This window comes from Myripristis murdjan, chromosome 19, assembly GCF_902150065.1.
Source record: "Myripristis murdjan chromosome 19, fMyrMur1.1, whole genome shotgun sequence".
Lineage (NCBI taxonomy): Eukaryota > Metazoa > Chordata > Actinopteri > Holocentriformes > Holocentridae > Myripristis > Myripristis murdjan.
Window position 1 is genome coordinate 304,693 of NC_043998.1, and position 18,669 is coordinate 323,361.

Consider the following 18,669-nt stretch of genomic DNA (forward strand, 5'->3'; position numbering starts at 1 on the left):
CAGTTGACCTCACCAGCATAACACAGCCTTATAATATTGGTGTTTGTTTAGGATCATTGTATATTTTCTAGTTCTGTCTTTGAATGACTGTTAAACATGGTTCTCATATAGAAAATACAAGATCGATAGGTTAATCCCTGAGCAAAATTAAATCATCATAGCAGCCAGATATATACAAGGACAAATGATACATGAACAAAGCTAAATTAATACACAGTACACAGCTATATTACATAAATAATACACATCTCACAAGAAGATGTGAAGTGTTTTGAAGATTTAGAGCTATTTTAATGTATGTAGGGCATGTCCCTTTTCATCGATACCGCCTTGTTCACTGCCATGTTGACATGGACGGCTTGAGCATCAGAAATGACTACTGACAAGTTAATCATTAAATAAATATGATTGACCCCAGATAACTGGTTATCTAACCCTATAGTTAGTACTGAGACTCTGTTGCAGATAAGGAGAACACAAAAAAGAAACTTTGCAACACAAAAAAGAAACTTTGCTGATAATTGCTTAGTGCTCCTTTCCCGTCAGTGCATTTCCAAGTTAATTGTTAAGTTAATTTAAAAGGTATAGAAAATTGACTCTGGAGAGAGAAGAAACTGAATATGTGAAATGATCCTAACAGTTGTTACTGTACAGTTGTTTATTCAACATAGATGAACAAAATATATTGTAAATTTAAGGGTGTACTGGTAGCTTCCCTGATGGAGCGTGTAGTAATGTGGCTTTTAATTTCATTATACAACCTGTTGTATAGTGACCAATAAACTTCCTTGTATCCTTGTACCACTTTTATAAGGCTGAGTCCTTACCACAGTGTCCTGGGATCAAATCCATGCCCAGGCTGTTTGTCACTGTCATATAAAGCATAAATGCCAAAAATAAATAAATAAAAATTAAATTAAATAAACTGTAAACTTGGAATGTAGCCAGTCACCTGGTCTATATCTGGCCCTTCATCCAAAATGTTTGCCCACCCCTAGCCTAAAAATACCTGAATTAAGCATTATTACACGAGAGGGTGTGCTTGACCACTATTATTGTCACGACAGCGATGCGGCCAGGAACGAGGCGCTTGCGCCGAATTCCGTTAGGGCTTGTCATGTTTTCTAGACATCATGATTCCCCAAAACTGAATAAATACCACACATAGCAACACAAAACTGCTTTGCTAGCTCAATCATGTTGTAACGAGAATATCCACTGGAAAAAAATATTTTTTTCATTGACTGATAGTTATACTTCTGCCGACTTCTCAGTCATTTTTAATCTAACAGGTGCCATGACAACGACTCACCAGCACAGCTGATCTTTATCTACAACCAACTTATGTTAACAGTTATACACTATATTACCAAAAGTATTCGCTCACCCATTCAAATGATCAGAATCAGGTGTCCTAATCACTTGGCCTGGCCACAGGTGTATAAAATCAAGCACTCAGGCATGCAGACTGTGAAACAAGACATTTGTGAAAGAATGGGCCGCTCTCAGGAGCTCAGTGAATTCCAGCGTGGAACTGTCATAGGATGCCACCTGTGCAACAAATCCAGTCGTGAAATTTCCTCGCTCCTAAATATTCCACAGTCAACTGTCAGCTCTATTATAACAAAATGGAAGCGTTTGGGAACAACAGCAACTCAGCCACAAAGTGGTAGGCCACGTAAAGTGACGGAGAGGGGTCAGCGGATGCTGAAGCGCATAGTGCAAAGAGGTCGCCGACTTTCTGCACAGTCAATTGCTACAGAGCTACAAACTTCATGTGACCTTCAGATTAGCCCAAGTACAGTACGCAGAGAGCTTCATGGAATGGGTTTCCATGGCCGAGCAGCTGCAGCCAAGCCACACATCACCAAGTGCAATGCAAAGCGTCGGATGCAATGGTGTAAAGCACGCCGCCACTGGCCTCTAGAGCAGTGGAGACGCGTTCTCTGGAGTGATGAATCACGCTTTTCCATCTGGCAATCTGATGGACGAGTCTGGGTTTGGAGGTTGCCAGGAGAACGGTACATTTCAGACTGCATTGTGCCGACTGTGAAATTTGGTGGAGGAGGAATTATGGTGTGGGGTTGTTTTTCAGGAGCTGGGCTTGGCCCCTTAGTTCCAGTGAAAGGAACTTTGAATGCTTCAGGATACCAAAACATTTTGGACAATTCCATGCTCCCAACCTTGTGGGAACAGTTTGGAGCGGGCCCCTTCCTCTTCCAACATGACTGTGCACCAGTGCACAAAGCAAGGTCCATAAAGACATGCCCCTCTCCCTATTTACCGCCCCTCTCCCTATTTACCTCTGAAATAAAGACGACAGTTTTCACAGATGTTTTGATCTATTAAATGTTCATTTCAATGTACAGATGCAAACAAATTTACAAATTTATCAAATCAATGGCCTAGGCAACTCATAAAGAATAAACAAATGAATAACAATTAATAGGCTAATTAATAATTGGTAACATTAACACATTAATAACAAGAACAAAGTTATAGCTGCACATCTCCGTGGAAAATCTTACAGGTACTGTCCGTGGTGCTGACTCTGCTGAGACTCCGCTTAAAGCTCCATAAAATTCACGGAGGATCTTGTTTAGCTCTTCTTTGCTTAAGTTGAGGAATCAGCTATTTGCCCGGTGTTTTTCAGGTAGTCTTGTAGACATTTGATGGCCCAAGACGTTGACCGGACCGTACCGGTTTCATTTCCTGACCTCTCCAGCTGATACAGCTCTTCACTCGTCTCTCTCGCGTATCTCTCCTTTTTCTGTTCTGTCTTGTCTTCCTCGTTCAGCCATTTATCCAAACTTAGGTCACCAAATAAATCAAAATTGACAACAAAACGGTCCATTATGCGGCTAGCCGTGCTCAATTGCTCATTTGAGCACATTCTAAACGTCTGATTGACCAATCAGATTGCTTAGTCGGGTTTACGTGTTGTATGATATGCAGTCAAACCCCCACCTAAGTGGAACCTTTATCAAGATAAGCTAATTGTAACAGTTTTTTCACCCTGTTATAGAAATACGTAAAAGAAGTTAAGCTGGTTGGTGATTTCATATCCAGGCTACTGCTGTTTGCAGTGATAAATACTATAGGATTTCATAATGTTTCAGCTCACGGAAAGGTCTCCACTAACCTAACATTTTGGTTTGCAGGGTATGTTCAACACCGCACTGGAAGTTGCTAAATTTGAAGGGGCGTCTGTGCGAACAGTATCAGGGATCAGAGGGCAGATCAAGAAGGCCCTGTCCACACCAGCTGGAGCCTATAGAGCAACGTTTGAGGACAGGCTGCTTATGAGTGGTGAGCTCTTTGTGTGTGTGTTTGTGTGTGTGTGTGTGTTTGGTGGTGGTGGTGGTTGGGGGCGGGGGATGCTACTAAAACAGCCATTTCACAGCTTCCTCTGAGCCACCTCACATGGAAATGGTTTTGAGAGAAATTCTGGAGTCACAGCCTTTAAGTTTTGTCTTAATGCATAATACTGGCAAATGTTAGCGCTCGCCTAAAATAAACCTTAGATATGAAAAGCTTCGAAGACCTTCAGTTTAACATTGATAATTACACATTATGACAAGTGCACTACATTAAAGGTCCTTGCTAAATGTTTAGTTCTCAAAGGGGATATTGGAAAACCTAAAAGTGCTACATGCGTTTTCACTCTGTATATCATTTTGCTCTGTATTTTATGGCAAGTTCAATGTCCTCAGGGTTTCCTCTAGGATTCTTTTGAAACTGTGGGGGAGGGCTTCAGCGTCGTTGACCCCCCTCCCCCTCCCCTCTCCCTATTTAACAATATTTTAAATTATTATTATTTTCTTTCTAAATGTAAATTACTTATCAAACAGACCTAACAATTCAACTACCAATGAATGAGCAGTAGTATGCATGTGATAACATAGACTGAAAAATAAGCCGAAGTGATACCGCTTCTCTGAGAAGACAAGCTAAGCCAGTGTGCTGCTGTTAGCCAGTGAAAATAGAGCGGAGTGGCAACTCTTCGCTTTGTTACACAATCTATGTCAGTGCGCTGCTGTAGCCTGGAAAGTTTCTTTGCCTTTTGGACTCGTACGGTGCAGTTGTTGTAATTTTTTTTCTTGGTGGTGTAGGTGCAGGTGAAACCACTGGAGGGGTTGGAGGGGGCCCGCATTTTAAATGTATATATCACCGACGATCAGGCTCATTTATTTGTGGAAGCCAAAATCGTGATCACGATTAAAATTCAATTGTGCAGCCCTAAACAAAACAGATGTTTCCTGTTTTTGGAACGCCACCCTGGTCTATTACTCTCCTCTTTTGCCTCCACGGCCGCTCGGGCCATCTAACAGTGATTTATTGGCACACCTCTGTCTCTCCTCTTAAACCCCTGGATGCTGTTTATCATTCTGCTCTCAGGTTTATTACCAGTGATGCTTACAGCACTCATCACTGCATCCTTTAATGGAAAGTTCAGTGGTCTTTTTGTCTTTGAGACAGGATAGACACACATATTTGTTTATTTATGAGGCCCTTTTTGGAAAGCTGCCATCTTACATTTCATCTACACTGATCAGGTCCTTTGGAGCATATCAAACTTGGTCAAATGACCAACTTTCTCTGCAAATTCCTCTCTACTGAGCTTGGAAGGTCTGCTTTTAGTGTCTGTGCTCCAACTACCTGGAACTCCTTACAAAGCTCCCGAAAGATGAATTCTGTAGTAATCCTTGGTCACTTTAAATACATGATCACAAATCATTCAGCCTCTGTTTGCACCTGTATTAATTGAATTGTCTTGTATCTTTTATTACTAGAATTATTGTATTTATTTTAATTAACTGTATTTATGTACTTTTTTTAACTGTTTACTCTTCTTTTCATGGTGGCTTTTATTTTTGTATTTTTGTTTTACTCGACATCATTGTTAATGAGGGTCAGCCCTCCATGATCTTTGAGTTTAAAAAAAGGTAAATAAATGCAGACATGAAGAGAAATATGCTGAATTTTTTAATGGCACAAAACAGGAAGAGGATGACTGGTGACTGGTGTGGTCAAGGCCACCACAGATGCCCCTTTTCCACCAGAAAGAACCTGGTGCTAGTTCGGAGCTGGTGCTAGAGCCGGTGCTTAACTGGTGCCAATGAAGAACCGGTTTGCTTTTCCACCAGCCAAGAGCCAAGTGGGGCCAAGTCAGAGCCACGTCATGACGTCATCGGAAAACGTGATGACATGATGGCGCGAGACGCTCGCTCAGAATCACAATAACCATCATGAATGAATGAATGAATGATACTTTATTAATCCGTTGCAGGAAATTACATTGTCACGGCAGCTTCATCACTTCAACACACATAAAACTGCACACTCATACTATACAGTGGCTGCAGCGTCTCTGTCTCTGTCCGCCCGTCCTGTCCTGAAGCCACTGAAACTGATCAGTGAGTCGGGGATGATGTTCGTGAGCCGCGTCTCAGTCAAGCATATAATGCTGCTTTCCCGATACAGTTTCTGGCCCCGGGTGGAGCAGGATCTGGATTTATTAGCGATGCAAATACTGCTTGTGTCTTTACAAGCCTACATTTCAATACAGAGGCGAAAAACACAATTATTGCCGGCTACCTGTCGGATTCGTGATCGGAACGAATGACAGCTATGTTTAGTTATAAAACGGGTGCTTCTCATCCTTAAATGTGATTTGCTGAGCTGCATTCCATGCCGTTGTGACGCGGTGGGCCGCGTCATCGGTTCTTTCTCTGGCTCCTGTTTAGCCCCTGCTCGGAGTCAGTGCTTGCCTAGCACCAGTTTGGAACCGTTTTGGCACCAGTTTGGCCCCTGCTTGGGCGGTGGAAAACCAAAAAACTGGTGCTAAGTCAGGCACCGGCTCCGAACCAGCCCTGGTGGAAAAGGGGTAAGAGACAGCAAGTGGTGAGGTTTAATGGGAGAGCTGCTCCTAACTTTGAAAAAACAGTAGAACTAACAATTCCACTTTTGTAAGATAGAGGTTATCAGTGTTCTCCATCCTGGTCTTGTTTTTTCATGTTTATTGTGTATAAATGTATACCATTAACCATCATCATTACCATTTTCTAGTTAAATAATGAAATATTTGTGTTTTGTGGTGTTCATCTAGTATCTTTCATTGCTATGTTTGTATTTGTACGTCATGTTTAACATTATTTGCCTTGTCTGACTTTTTTTGCACAGATATCGTGTTCCTCCGCTCTTGGTATCCAGTCTCTGTTCCGCAGCTCTACAACCCTGTCACCTCCCTGCTTTTGCCTTGTGGCCAGAAGGAAAACTGGTCAGGCATGAAAACCCTAGCACAGCTCAAACACAGCTTGGGCATCCGCAACAAACCCGCTGCTGATTCTTTGTACAAGGTAGGTGTGGCTTTATGGACCACGAACTGTGAAGGGAACACATCATCTGCTGATGTAATAATCAATCGAGTGCAGTATAATGCATATACATACGCAACACTTTAATAACAATGTCGTTGCTTGCCAGTGATCTGTTAGATTAGATGAAACTTTATTGATCTTATGCTAAAACAGGGTCACTGCAGCAAATAGTAATTGGATATAACAAGAACAATGGATTGAAATGAACAAGAATTGAATGTAAATAAGAATAGAGAAAATTGGGCTGTTGCATAGTAAACATAATGAGCAAAAATATATGTGGACTGTGTGGATGAAAGAATGAAAAGATGTAAGCATCAGCATCTGATACAGGGAAAGGTTCTTTAGAGATAGGTGAACCTTGTCCTCATGGCCAACCTCTCCACCAGCACTTAATAATAATTGGTCACATTTTACTCACATAACTCACCAGTAATTGATTTGTATTTGTCTGTTGTTTATAAATACTGAGTGTTTCAAAGGTAGGTTTATAATTTTTAAATATTCCATCAAATTTGGAACTGAGTTAGCATTCAGTTCATTCTTAAACTGAGTAGATTCTGATGGTCAAAGGTCAAGGTCTTGGTGACCTCACCAAACACATTTCTGGCCATAGCTCAACATTAAATTCCTTCAAAGTCTTTATATATATATATATATATATATATATATATATATATATATATATATATATATATATATCACAAAGCGTCAGTGGTTTTCGTGTTACCCAAATGATCCCCATCGCTGGAGGACCCAGTTTTTTGTTTACAACCTCTACAGTTCTCAACAAATACGAGAAAAATTGTTGCCTCCCGCACCTCTTGTACATTTTTTGCCTATCGATAACTTTGTTAGAGTTAATATTTCCGGCAAAGAGCGCAGGCAGCTATGCTTGGGGTCCAACATGCGTAACGTTACAGTTAGCATCCAATCGCGTGCTTGGAAAAATGCTGGAGTTGATCGCAGAAAATGAATGTAGTTGATATGTAGGGCCCTATCTTGTGCCACCCGCTATCCGCTGCCACTACCCGCTACCCGCAAATTGAGTTTTGACCAGCCACTCAATAGATCACAGTTTTTTTTGTTTGTTTTGTTTTGTTTTGTTTTGTTTTGGCTGGTGAATTAAGCAAATCCACCTGCCCCTTAGACATTTTACCAGTATTAGGAGGGTTTTGCTGCAAACTTTGTTCCCTGAATGTAGTATTTCATCTATGAAGCAGTGCCATAGATGCCAAGTCTGTGAAGGCTCTGGGCAGCAAATAGATGAATACCCTATGAAACAGGCATTAAGTGTCTAACATTTGTGAAAATAAGTGAAACATCGATGTAGTTCAAATACATTCATCATGTCTTCCTTTTAACTAAAATACTTTTTTGTTCCTTTTAATCAGACATGGGATGTTTATTTACCTTGACAGTTTCGGAGGTAACTTCCTCCTTCTTCAGAAGCATCCAACTGAGAGCTAGAGCGGCACCTGGCAGGTCCGGCAGACCAGACCTGGCCAGGTGTTGCGGCCGGAGCCGGTGCCGGCGCGGTGCCGGCCGGATCTCCGCACACAGACTGCTGTACTTTAATTATAAACCGACTTTTGTTTATACGCAGTTGCAGCAGCACAACAGACAATGACACAGACAACATGGTTGATTATTGATTGCGCAACGCGGCCACACCCAAGCAACATTATGTTGATACTTAACCAATAATTCGATATCTACAGATACATTATCATAAATTGTTGGCTTGGTTTATGAGACTACTTACAATTGATGTTTGGTAAGCGGCTAGCCACAGCTAATGAGAAATAAGCAGCCAACTATCTTACTTAACTGTACGCAGCTGGCAAAGTGAAAAAGCACGAAGCTAGCGGTGACTGCCGCTTATGTAAACTAACGCTGTATTTACACTTAAAACATCACCATACCGTTCAACAAAATAATGTAAAACACACAACTTCTGAGTTTTCCAATTACGTTCATACTTACTCCCAAACGCCGGATAAGGCTGCTGCCATGCCTTTGTTGTCACGGTCAGCTGTTCTCTGCCATGAAAGAGGTGCGTCCCGTGTAGTTGTATCTGATTGGCTGGTGACATTTTTCCGTCAGCGCTGTTGGTTAGACCCATATAGTAGGCTGCAGCATTTCCCTGAAAACCCTAAATAATCAATAATCAATAATCTGAATGTTGATAGTATTGATAGTTAATAGTGAATATTTTCACCCTTTCCCTTCTAGCCTGTGGCCCGTGCTCAAAGGCACTTCAACCCTCTCCACATCCCAAAGCAGCTGCAGAAGGCCCTGCCTTTCAAGAGCAAACCCAAGCTGCAACAACCAAAAGGAAAAGTTCCCCACGATCTCCAGAGGCCAAGTGTGATCCGGGAGCCCCGTGAGAAGAAGGTAAAGAAACTCTTAATGAACTCTTGGGCCTATGATGTGCTATTTCCTTTTTTTTAATCTTAGAATATTGTTCCCATGTTTTATTGGGAGGCATAATTTTAAATAGTATTGTGAAAATGTCCTGATGAGACAGACATAATTTCTTAATGACTTTGTTACAACTGAAAGTTAATTTCAATGTCATAGTGAAATGAAACCAGTGGCTGGATAAAGGTAGTAAAATTATATCAGTGTTAAAATACCCCTGCTTGCTTTGGGAAAAGATTAGCAGAAAGGACAAATATAAACATTTTGTAGATGCTGTGCTAAACATGCAAAATCACTGGTATGGTCCTCAAAGAGAGGCACTGCTTATTTCAGGTTTGTTTGTAATAGCATTGTTCATGAAGTCACATTAGATACATTTACCAACAGCTGACAAGCTATCCATGTAGCCCTGCTGAAAGCAGATTACAGTGACCAGAATAACACTAGACACTAATGGCGCTTTTCCACTAGTACCTACTCGGCTCAACTCTACTCGGTTTGTAAGCTTTTCCATTACGTGGAAGTACCTGTACCAAGCATTATTTTAGTACCTACTCGGCCGGGGTTCCAAGCGAGCTGAGTCAAGCTGAGTCGAGCCGAAATGTGGCGTAAACGCTGTACAGGCCACTGATTGGACAGGGAGTGATGACACATGATAGCAACTCCTTCACAAAAAGAAAACCCGGCATTTTTAAAAGAAAACGGCAAAAGCGACCGTGAGCATTGATCATCGCTGAAGTTGACAAAGTTGGAAAATGGCAAGCAAACTGGTACCGTGGTCAAATGAAGAGGTGGAGACTTTGCTGTGCTTGGCGGTGTGGCCGCCTTGCTATGACGACTCCACCAACGGCGAGGTGGTACGCAGTTGTAATAGAAAACCACTGAAACTGAGGCGAATAGAGTCGAGCCGAGTCAAGCCGAGTAGGTACTAGTGGAAAAGTGCCATAACACACATCAGCTATAAATAACAAAGAACAGTTTACAGATGTTTTACAGAAAGATAAGAATACTGAGTTGTAGCATGTTGCCCTTACTTACTTGGCTTAAGGACAGGGGTTACAATTTTCATTTCAGTTTTACTGGATTTAACTTTCACAAGCATTTAAGCACAAGAAATCTGATCCAGCATCACTGATCTGACCTTTAAATATATTTATTCATATATTTATTCATTTTGGCAAATCTATACTAATATGATAATGTTAATTAAACATTTGTTAATACTGTAAATTTTTCAAAATTCCTTCAAATGAATATCAGCCCTAAATATCGGTTATCAGTGTTCTTGATAACTAATAAACGGTGTGTGTGCGTGTATAAGTAAAGGTGTAAGGTGATGGAATGCTTGGGGGTGTGCTGAATCCTGCTGTTGAGAATCGCGGTCGTGACTGTATCCGCCAGAGCCCTGAGAACCTGGTCATGGTGCCAGCGGTACCGCCTTTGGGCAGGAACTGAGGATGTGCTCCAGAGTGCCGATCTTCTGACACAGTTGGCATGCTGGAGTGTCTGCCAGGCCCCAGCAGTGCAGGTTAGCTGGGCTTGGGAGAGCGTTGGGCTCTCCAGAGATCTGGCCAGGTGATCTTGCGCTGTTCTGCATGCTCCCACCTAGTCCAGGCGCCTTGTTGGTACATGCCGACCATCCTAGCCTGGCGCTCTTCCTCCAACTCTGCGTGAATCTCATCCTGAACCAGCTGGGGAGGGAGGGCTTGGTCGTAGCGTGGCTTGGGAAAGTTTCCCAGCCCTGCCCTCCCCACTGCCACATTGCCAACCAAAGTGCTGTGCTGGAGAAACTGGCTGATGGACCTTTCCAGTGCCTCCACAGTTGTCATAGGCACCTTGTAAACAAAAAGGGGCCAGAGTAGCCTCAGCAAGACTCCATGTTGGTACATTCAGGCTTTGTATTTCCCAACTTATCAATTGCAGTGAGCCAGTTTGTCAAGTCGCTTCTGGTTTATTTGAGTGCGGTTGTATCCTTCAGGGAGCTGTCGACAGTCTTCCCTAGGCTCTATGCTGGTCTTTCTGTCACAGATGGAATTGGTGCCCCTACCACGGTAAAGCGAAACTTGTCAGCCTCTTTACCTTTCTTCAAGACCAGAGACCTGGATTTGGCTGGCTTGAAGCTCATCCTTGCCCATGAGATTAGTCGCTCAAGCCCCTGAAGGACCCATCTGCACCCGGGGATAGATGTTGCTGTCACGGTTAGGTCGTCCATAAATACTGTTATGGGGGGCTGTCGTGTACCTGATCTAGACATGGGGCCTCTGCACTCTGCTGATTCGACAATCATGTTCATAGCCAGCGAGATGAGAGGCACTGAGATTGTGCAGCCAGTGATAATGCCCTTCTCCAACCATTGCCAGGCAAATGTTGATGATCCTGCAGAGACTCTCAATCTGAAATTGTTGCTTTCCCTTGCCTCCTGAATCAGCTGACTCACCACGCATGCTGTATGCTCTAAGCATCCAGGTACTCCTGGGACTCCCCCCTTCTGTATCGAGGTGTCTATGTACCCGTTCTTCAAGAGGAACTCAGTTAGCCGTTGGGACAAAATCTTGAAGATCTTCCCTTCGATGCAGAGTAGCGAAATGATCTGGAACTGCTTGATGTTGCTTGAGTTTTCCTGTTTGGGTATCCAGATCCCCTCAGCGGACCTTCCCTCTCTGCCAGATGGCCTTCAGAATCTTCCAGAGCGGAACTTGATCTCGCAGACAGGACTGTGTCTTTTACCTCTTTCAGGGTGGGCATAGAGGTGTTGAATTGGGTCACTGGCTCTAAGTGTTTTACGAGTGCCAGGCAAGGGTCAAGGTCTTGTTCCCTGGAGGAGTTGGTATTGGTGATGCTGAGGTGGTGGTTGATCTCCTCTGCAGAACACATGAGAGAACCGCTTTTCTTCTGTCCCAGAAGTCTCTTAGTGAAGCTAAAGGGGTTGGAAATTAATGCCCTATGCTTTCGATCCCGTTCCTTGCCCTTCCTTCGGTGCCACTCTGTCCACCTGAGTGTGGTGAGCCTCCTCCTTGCGATCTCTCTGAGTTCAGACCAGGCTTTTTTCTCCTCTTCCTTTGCTGCCTTGAACTGACGCTTCAGGAATCTTAGCTCTTGCCTCAGCTGGCTGATCTTGACCTCTTGCTGGTTTGGCCTTGCAGGAATGCTTGAACCATGATTTTCTTTGATGCCAGACCATTCTGCGCCTATGCTCATTATGAGGGTGCACATAGACTGGAGTTTCTGGTCGGCATTCCCCTTGGATGTCACCCCCAGGATCTTATCTAGGTCCTCGTCAAACTGGAGCCACTCCTTATTATTATGTATGTATATATATATATATGTGTGTGTGTGTGTGTGTATATATATATATATATATATATACACTACTCACAAAAAGTTAGGGATATTTGGCTTTCGGGTGAAATTTATGGAAAATGTAAAAAGTTCACGCTACAGTGATATTATATCATGAAAGTAGGGCATTTAAGTAGAAGCATACACTGATGAATTCCTCATCTCAAACAATTTCTTGAAACAAAAGCCAACAACAATGGTGGGTATACCACTACAAAAAATGTCAAATAACTTGTCATGTGCCCTTGAGCATCAATTACAGCTTGACAACGACGTCTCATGCTATAACAAGTCGACTTATTGTCTGCTGAGGCATGGCATCCCACTCTTCTTGAAGGGCGGCCCTCAGGTCATTGAGGTTCTGGGGTACTGAGCTCCGAGCCTCTACACGGCAACTCAGCTGATCCCATAGGTTTTCTATGGGATTCAGGTCTGGAGAAAGTGCAGGACACTCCATTAGAGGTACCCCAGTCTCCAGCAGCCGTTCCCTAATCATACGACCTCAATGACCTGGAGCATTGTCGTCCATGAAGATGAAATTAGGCCTGTGTTGTTCATGCAGGGGTACAATGACTGGATTAATGATGTTATTCAGGTAGTATGGGCTTGTCACTGTACCATTCACAAAGTGTAGGGCAGTTCTGTACTGACTAGACACACCTGCCCACACAGTAACACCACCACCACCAAAGGCTCATCTGGTGACAACAGTGGCTGATGCATAGCGCTCTCCTTGACGTCTCCAACATCGTTGGCGGCCATCATTTCTGCTCAACATGAATAGGCTTTCATCAGAGAACAGCACTGAGGCCCACTGGTCCCTCGGCCAGCATAAATGCTCCCTGACCCATGCAAGACGATGACACCTGTGCCTGGTGGTGTGGTCAGGTACCCTTGCAGGTCGTCTAGCACGCAGACCATGCTGATGTAAACGGTTTCGAATGGTCTGATGTGACACTTGGGTGCCTCTCACCTCCCTTAAACGTGCCTGGAGTTGAGTGGCATTCATCATCCGGTTCTGCAGGGCACTGTTCACAATGAAGCAGTCATCAGTGTGGGATGTGGCCAAAGGACGTCCACTTCTATACCTTTCTTTGACTCTTCCAGTCTCTCTGTATCTCTGTTGCAACCTACTGATGACACTCTGTGACACTCTAAGCTCAGTGGCCACTTCCGTCTGAGAACATCCTGTTTGAAGCCTCGCAATGGCGAGGTGCTGCTGATCAATTGTTCGGTGTCGTCTTGGTCTCATGATGTCAAAATGTGAACAGCATGATGAGGAGGACTGTTTAAATACCAATTCTAATTGAACCAGGAAATTTATTGGTCGATTCATGGATCAAACACCTGATGTGAATTTTGCTGTTAAACTCCTTGTTAGAGAAAAGCAACTTGTGCAAAAAGTACTGAAACATTGAACAGTTGGACATGTGCATTCAAAAGTTTACAGAAGGTCACATTAAGTTTACCTGTAAAGGTTATAATGCATTTTAGGTTAATCCTGAAATTTCACCCGAAAGCCGAATATCCCTAACTTTTTGTGAGTAGTGTATATATATGAAGAGTTCATTTGCAAAAACAGATATCTCCATTTCAATTTATCAAAACTTTTTTGAATTTTATTAAAATTTACTTTATATTTATTTCTATTTTGTATATGTTTATTTTGCCTGGCATAATGTTTATTATCCTAAATTATGCTTTGTGTGTGTGTGTGTGTGTGTGTGTGTGTGTGTGTATATATGTGTGTGTGTGTGTGTGTGTATATGTGTGTGTGTACTCCAAGCAGTATCAGTGAAAAAGGTGTATTCATTTTAAGAATGGCTTTTATCTGTTTTTGCAAATGAAGTCTTCATATATATATATATATGTGTGTGTGTGTGTGTGTGTGTGTGTGTGTGTGTGTGTGTGTATATATGTATATATGTGTGTATATATATATGTATATATGTGTGTGTGTGTGTGTGTATATATATGTGTGTGTATATATATATATATAGAGAGAGAGAGAGAGAGAGAGAGACATGGCATGACATGACATATATCTGTATATGTGTGTGTGTGTGTGTGTGTGTGTATATATATACACTACTCACAAAAAGTTAGGGATATTCGGCTTTCGGGTGAAATTTCAGGATGAACCTAAAATGCACCCATCGTCCCCTCAATACAGTGCAGTCTTCCTGTCCCCTTTGCAGAAAAGTATCCCCAAAGAATGATGTTTCCACCTCCATGCTTCATGGTTGGGATGGTGCTCTTGGGGTTGTACTCATCCTCCTTCTTCCTCCAAACACGGCGAGTGGAGTTTATACCAAAAAGCTCTATTTTGGTCTCATCAGACCACATGACCTTCCCCCATTCCAAACTTCAGATGGGCCTGGACATGCGCTGGCTTGAGCGGGGGGACCTTGCATGCGCTGCAGGATTTTAATCCACGACGGTGTAGTGTGTTACTAATGGGTTTTTTTTTTTTTTGAGACTGTGGTCCCAGCTCTCTTCAGGTCATTGATCAGTTCCTGCCATGTAGTTCTGAGCTGATCCCTCACCTTCCTCATGATCATTGCTGCCCCATGAGGTGAGATCTTGCATGGAGCCCCAGACCGAGGGAGATTGACTGTCATCTTGAACTTCTTCCATTTTCTAATAATTGCGCCAGCAGTTGTTACCTTCTCACCAAGCTGCTTGTCTATTGTCCTGTAGCCCATCCCAGCCTTGTGCAGGTCTACAGTTTTGTCCCTGATGTCCTTAGACAACTCTCTGGTCTTGGCCATTTTGGAGAGGCTGGAGTCTGATTGATTGAGTGTGTGGACAGGTGTCTTTTATACAGGTAACGAGTTCAAACAGGTGCAGTTGATACAGGTAATGAGTGAACAGGAGGGCTTCTTAAATCAATCAATTGCTTTATTGTCGTTGTCATAAATAACAACGAAATTTTGTTGCAGCAACACAGCCTAACATAGTAGGTGTTAAAAAGTGCAAGTGATGCAAAGTCCCAAAAACCCATTATAAATAAAGTCCAGTGCAGGCACGGAATGTAAACGGTTATAATGTTAGCAGCAAGAGGTATAACAGAAAAACAGATCAAAAACAGGGGCATCAGAACAGAGAGCATGGTCAGATGTGGAGTAATGTAATGTTGCAGCAATGCAAAGTCCAGTTCACAGTTATTGTAAGGTGGGGGTGTGGTTTACTGTCCATGGGAGGAGGGGAGAGAGGGGAGTGGCGCACTGTTCAGCAGCCTCACTGCCTGAGGGTACAGGCTGTGGGCCATTCTGGTTGTTCTGGCTGGTAAGACCCTGTACCTTCTGCCTGAGGGCAGAGGTGGAACAGGTGATGGGCCAGGTGGTGTTGGTCACGCAGGATGTTACGCACTCTCTTCAGACAGCGGGAGGTGTAGATGGTACTGATCTCTGGTAGAGTGGTCCCCATGATTTTCCCCGCTCTTTTTACCACCCGCTGGAGTGCCTGCTGTTTGGCCTTTGCGCAGCTGGAGAACCACACAACAGAAACCATACATCAGAACACTGCTGATGGCACAGTTCACCATCAGCTGTTTCTGGATCTCGGCATTTTTCAGTTGCCTCAGGTAGTAGAGCCGTTGCTGGGCCTTTCCTACTGCCGCGGCGGTGTTGATGCCCCAGGACAGGTCCACAGCGATAGTCACTCCCAAGAATTTGAAGTGTGTCACTCTCTCCACCACCTCATTGCCAATAGAGAGTGGAGGGTGGTTGCTTTGTCTCTTCTTGCGCGGATCCACAATCATCTCCTTGGTCTTCTTGATGTTCAGTATGAGATTATTTCCCACACACCATGACACTAGATGTTGCACCTCAGCCCTGTAATCCGTCTCATTATTGTTGTTGATGAGTCCGAGCACTGTGATGTTGTCGGCGAATTTAACAATGAGATTGGAAAGAGAAGAAGCAGAGCAGTCATGTGTGAACAGGGTATAGAGCAGAGGGCTGAGCACGCACCCTTGGGGGGCCCCGGTGTTGATTGAAAGGGTGGAGGAAGTGTGCTTGTCTACTCTCGCACTCTGTGTTCAGTTTGTCAGTGAGATGTTCAATCCAAGATGGTGTAGTTTGGCTTTGAGCTTGAAGGGCCGGATTGTATTAAAGGCTGAGCTGAAATCGACAAAGAGGAGCTTCACATAGGTGTTTGATAACCAGTCTCTTGCATTTGGCAAGAATGGAGGTGAGTGTCACAGGTCTGTAGTCATTCAGACATGTGACATTTAACACATTTAACATTTAACATTTAACAGGTTAGGGTTAGTGTGTGTGTGTGTGTGTGTGTGTGTGTGTGTGTGTGTGTGTGTGTGTGTGTGTGTGTGTGTGTGTGTATACAGTACAGGCCAACAGTTTGGACACACCTTCTCATTCAATGCGTTTTATTTATTTTCATTGCGTTTCTATTTACATTGTAGATTCTCACTGAAGGAATCAAAACTATGAATGAACACGTGGAGTTATGTACTTAACAAAAAAGGTGAAATAACTGAAAACATGTTTTATATTCTAGTTTCTTCAAAATAGCCACCCTTTGCTCTGATTACTGCTTTGCACACTCTTGGCATTCTCTCGATGAGCTTCAAGAGGTAGTCACCTGAAATGGTTTTCACTTCACAGGTGTGCCTTATCAGGGTTAATTAGTGGAATTTCTTGCTTTATCAATGGGGTTGGGACCATCAGTTGTGTTGTGCAGAAGTCAGGTTACTACACAGCCCTATTGGACAACTGTTAAAATTCATATTATGGCAAGAACCAATCAGCTAACTAAAGAAAAACGAGTGGCCATCATTACTTTAAGAAATGAAGGTCAGTCTTTAAACTTTAAATGTGTCCCCAAGTGGAGTCGCAAAAACCATCAAGCGCAACAATGAAACTGGCACACATGAGGACCGACCCAGGAAAGGAAGACCAAGAGTCACCTCTGCTTCTGAGGATAAGTTCATCCGAGTCACCAGCCTCAGAAATCGCAAGTTAACAGCAGCTCAGATCAGAGACCAGATAAATGGCACACAGAGTTCTAGTGTGTCCAAACGTTTGGCCTGTACTGTAGATATACACACATCTATTTATTGGTCCAATAAATAGCAAGCATAATGTTGTTTATGACTAACTTCATATTTAGTGCATTCAATATACAGTGAGCCTTACAGTTTGGAGGAGACCTCTCTTCTTGCTAGATATTGCTTAATACACTTTGTGGCCACTTTAATACAGTACCATACAATACTTGTAATACAATCAAATCTAACTGTTCTGCCATAAAGTTTACTTTAATGTCTATCCACAATTTTCCTGTGGGAGTTGCTGGGGAAACCATTATCAGCAATTATGTTACAAACTTCCGGTGCACCAGCGGAAGTAGTAGTTTAGGCGGAAAAAGATTTGAGCTGGCTGGTGGTAACTGGTGTTTACGTTTGGTAAAGTTTCGTTTCATGGATTCAGTGTTAGTGGTTGGATAAAGAAAAGGGTTTGTATTGTTGTGTGGTGAGATGTCCCGGAGTTTAGGGACATCGTGTGCTGTGCATGGTTGTACATACAACCAGAGAAAACTGAACGAATGGCTTAATTCGGAAAGCCTTGAACCTGACCACCATCGGAAAGCTCCGGTTCTCTGCTTTCAGAACCCGTCTTAATTTTTTCGATAGCACCATTGGTTCAGGAGTTACGGTACTGAGAAGCTCATATTACAAACATGTGACACACCGGGGACTCTTCTGTGATTGGACGGTAGAAATGTCAGTAGTCTTACGGAGTTACCGTAATGTCAGTAGGGTAAAATCAGTAGGGTGAAACTAACCTGTCTCACAATGGTCTAATCCCAGTGTTTTTCTCCGGTTTCCGACGTTTTTTTTTTTAAGTTTCTGTATGTCATAAACGGTCTAGGAGATATCGATATGTAAAGTAGGCATGCCGAATCCTGTCGGCGCCGACATCATGCGGTCCATCCTGTGGGTTGCAGTGCGTCACTGTAGTAGCTCCAGGGTGGCGGAACTGAGCTCCCGAGGGCTCCGGCCCACTTTAACCCCCGGCTGTCTCCCATTTTTGTTAGTAACTTGATGATTTTGACATGATACAACTGCATGATTGATTTAAATTCATTCCTGGTTTTAAAGTAGCCAATGCCATAGACGAGTCTCTCTCTCTCTCTCTCTCTCTCTCTGTCACACACACACACAAAGTAGCGAGCTAACTAACGTTGTAAAAGACGAGACCGTAATGTAAACAAATAGCTACTTCCGCGTTCCGCCCGAGTCAACCGGATGTTTCACCCACAACCCCAGAAGCGCTCCAGGAAAATTGTGGATAATGCTCAGCTTTTCTTTTTGTCACAGTAATAGAGGAGTTTGTTCAATTCTGTGTTTGGCATTGAGCTCATAGTTAGTGCTGCTGTTGTACTGGACTGCATTTTACTGAGAGCTGTTTCCAATATTCTGTCCCCCTCATGTAGGGAGGACAAAAAAAATAGACGCACCTCTGAATATAATGTTGTCCAGTACAAGACCTCTGCAAATTAC

General features: G+C 43.1%; 1 protein-coding gene across 1 annotated transcript in view; it reads left to right on the forward strand.

Moving 5' to 3' along the window:
• Nucleotides 1–18,669, forward strand: part of bms1 (BMS1 ribosome biogenesis factor) — an 80,188-nt gene that overhangs the window by 59,811 nt on the left and 1,708 nt on the right. The window contains 3 exon segments of the mRNA XM_030077823.1: nucleotides 3,162–3,309; nucleotides 6,184–6,359; nucleotides 8,616–8,777. Of these exon segments, the coding sequence (XP_029933683.1) occupies nucleotides 3,162–3,309; nucleotides 6,184–6,359; nucleotides 8,616–8,777 (486 nt within the window).